Genomic DNA, 3350 nt, shown 5'->3' on the forward strand with positions numbered 1-3350 from the left:
CTGTGTTTTCATTATTTTACTCGTTTATTATCTTTACCTCTGCATTTTAATTATTTTACTCATTTATTATCTTTCTCTGTGTTTTTATTATTTTATTAATTTATTATCTTTTTCTCCATTTTTATTATTTTACTTGTTTATTATCTTTAACTTTGTGGATTTAAGGTTTTACTCGTTAATTATCTTTAACGCTGTGTTTTTATCATTTTACTCGTTTATTATCTAACTGTGGATTTAAACTTTTACTCGTTTATCATCTTTATCCCTGTGGATCTATGTGTTTTATTCTGTGCCCTCTGCTCGTCATTTTGTTTTACAGCACTGTGGTCGGCCTTGTTGCTGTTTTTAATTGCTTTTTAAATAAAATGGTATTCAGGTATGGTCTGATGAAGAGTGCTGCCCCTTAGAAAAGGCGAGAATCACCATGGCAACCATCAGGTTCTGGGTCAGCAGAACTTTCGTTAATCCATGGCCATCCCCATAGATCAGTTATGTCCTGATCAGAACGTTAAATATGGAGGATTTAATAATTCAGGGTTAAAGTCCATACGGAGCAAAAAGGAAGGGATTTCACCCCAGAGTTTCAAAATAAAGGTCACAGATTTCAGATGATTTTAATCCTCTTAGATTATTATAAAAGTTGTGCTAGAGATCTCAGGAGCTGACGAGGTTCGGATCATTTCTTCGATCTGTCTGAACTTGGTTTTTGGTCCCGGTTAGCGACAGGACAACAGGTGAACTCACCTGCGGGGACGTGACTCTCAGCTCGACTGCGGTCTTTTTCTATGAAGATGGCGGTGGCGAGGAAGAAGGCTCCGCCCAACACGGCCACGAAGGAGCAGAGCATGAGCGAGAGCTGCAGAGAGCGGAACTGCCAGAGGAATGAGTCGGTCCTCCTCATCTTGTCCGAGACCTGGGACAGAAGACAAGACGTTTGTGGACATGTCAACACCGAACGGTGTCACATGAGCCGCTGCAGCCAATCAGATCACATCATTTCAGAGGTTTTTGATTTCACATCAACTCCTGAATTGTTCTGATGATCAGCAGCGGTTCTGTCACATGTAACGCCCTCCTGGAAGGTTCTGGTGTTTAAGGACCTACCACACCGATCATGTAGGGACTTCCTGCATCCCCCAGCAGGTGAGAGACCACGATCTGCAGAGCCTCGGCCGTGGAGCGCCGGGTTGGGACAACCACATACTGAAACCAGAGACAGACCAGGAGTTCTAAGCTCTAAGAAGATAAGGGTCAGGAGAAGTCTAGATCAGGGGTCTGGGTCAGGGGTCTAGGTTAGGGGGTTTGGGACAAGAGTCTAGGTCAGGGGTCCGAGTTAGGGGTCTGGGACAGGGGTCTAGGTCAGAGGTTCAGGTTATGGGTCTGGGACAGGAGTCTAGGTCAGGGATCTAAGTCGCAGGTCTGGGACAGGTGTACGGATCAGGGGTCTGGGACTTGAGTCAAGGTCAGGGGTCTGAGACAAGGGTCTAGGACAGGTGTCCAGGTTAAGGGTCTGGGACGTGAGTTTAGGTCAGGGGTCCGGGTCATGTCTGTGGTTCTGAGTGAGACCACCTAATCAGACCCCAAAAGAGACAGAAAGCGGTTTCAAGTCCTCACCAGCAGAATGTCGGCCACGATGGCCCAGTTCATGGACAGGAACGTCTCCCCGATGAAAATAAAGACCTGAGGAGACACAGAGGACATTTGTCTCAGGAGCCGTCTCCTGCAGAACCGGGTCCAGCTTCCTGTTTTAATCTGAATTATTTTGTTGGTAATCTCCGTTCTTCTTGAATCCTTGACGTGCAAAGAAAACTGGACCTCCAGTACTTTTCAGTCCAACCACCTGATGTTTGATCCTTTATTCTGAAAATAAAACTTTCAAATTAAATGTCTTCTGCTCTCAGAAGGCCGGTGACTCACGTAGGTGGCGATGGTGCTGGTTTCAGCGAAGGCGACGGCCAGGAAGAGGAACGGCGCCGACACCAGCAGACCCATGGCGCACACCAGCGGGTCGGCTCGAGGGTTCTTCTTCCTCAGCAGCCGGCTCAACTGCACGCCGCTGGTCACGCCCAGCAAACCAGTCACCACGGTAATGACCCCAAAGATCAGGCTGTGGTACGTAAACAGAGGTTAGAGTTCCTGTGGCGCTGATGGGAGTCGGGTCAGGACGAGGAGGTGAGCTCGCCTGTCAGAGGAGGAGCAGTGAGCCTCGTCCACACACGGGGCCTTCGTCCCCGCGAACACCGCCGCTCTGAAGAGGAACGTCGGCGCCCACAGAGCCAAGGAGCCCGTCACAAACGCCACCGCCGTGAAGCCAAAGGTGGACAGCACGAAGCTGCAGCTGCAGGCAGACAGACAGGTCAGCAGCCGAAAACCACGCCCACCTGCGTCAGGTGAGAGGAAACCTACTTCCTGCTGAGCTCCCGCAGGTCCGTGAGCCAGCTGGTCTGGTGCAGCTCCGACCGAGCCTCCACCGCTCCTCTCTTGGGCTCCCGGACCACAAACAGCAGCAGCAGCACGGCGACCAGACCGAGGCCCGGGGTCACCTGGTGGAGGACAAACACTGCCACAGTCAGCTGCGTCAAACACCGGACAACGAGCTGTAGAACCAAAACCTGCCAACGACACGCCAGAACTCACCCGTAATGCAAAGTGCCAGTTGTGTGCTGCGGCGCTGACCTGAGAGCCCACGATGTACCCAAGACCACTGACAGGAAGTACAAATACAGAGATCAGAGCCTGCGCTTCCTGTTTGACAGGAAGTCAGATGCATTCACATTCTCAGCTGGTCAGAAAGAAACAGGTGACAGAGTGAGGTCATTGATGGTCAGGGAGAGTGGCGGTCCACCCACCTGCCGACAGGGATGGCAAAATAAAAGATGGACAGCATGTTGGTCCTCCTCTCTTTGACATAGAGGTCGGCGATGATGGTGGGGGCAATGGTGGAGTAGCTGGCCTCCCCGACCCCGACCAGACCTCGAGTCAGCAGCAGCGCCCAGAAGTGCTGCAACCACAAACACACAATCAACACAATCTGCAGGTCGGGGATACAGGACGTTCTTCACAGGACAGGAAGTGAGGGACGTCCAGATGTTTGGACACAAAAAAGAAAATAAACACGAATCAAACAGCAGAGAAGATATTTTACAACAAGAACAGATGATTTACTGTCAGTGTCACAAAGAGTCATGAGGGACCAGGGTCAGGCAGCCAGGACTGGTCAGCTCCTGTCCAGAGGAAGCGGTCTCTCTGGTCTCTCTCTGTCTCTATGGCCTCAGGACTCTCAGGTCTCTCCGGTCTCTCAGTCTTCACTGGTCTCTCCGGTCTCTCAGGCTTCACTGGTCTCTCCGGTC

General features: G+C 50.8%; 1 protein-coding gene across 1 annotated transcript in view; it reads right to left on the reverse strand.

Annotated features, from left to right (window-relative positions):
• The window catches only part of LOC119421799 (protein spinster homolog 1), a gene marked incomplete at its 5' end in the record, with an annotated part of 3926 nt that extends 925 nt beyond the window's left edge, over positions 1-3001 (reverse strand). The window contains 8 exon segments of the mRNA XM_037689159.1: positions 745-913; positions 1105-1203; positions 1615-1680; positions 1918-2107; positions 2183-2338; positions 2407-2543; positions 2638-2704; positions 2850-3001. Of these exon segments, the coding sequence (XP_037545087.1) occupies positions 745-913; positions 1105-1203; positions 1615-1680; positions 1918-2107; positions 2183-2338; positions 2407-2543; positions 2638-2704; positions 2850-2887 (922 nt within the window).
• Between the last annotated feature and the right edge of the window lie 349 nt (positions 3002-3350).

This window comes from Nematolebias whitei, chromosome 15 (genome assembly GCF_014905685.2).
Source record: "Nematolebias whitei isolate Nwh7 chromosome 15, NemWhi1, whole genome shotgun sequence".
NCBI lineage: Eukaryota > Metazoa > Chordata > Actinopteri > Cyprinodontiformes > Rivulidae > Nematolebias > Nematolebias whitei.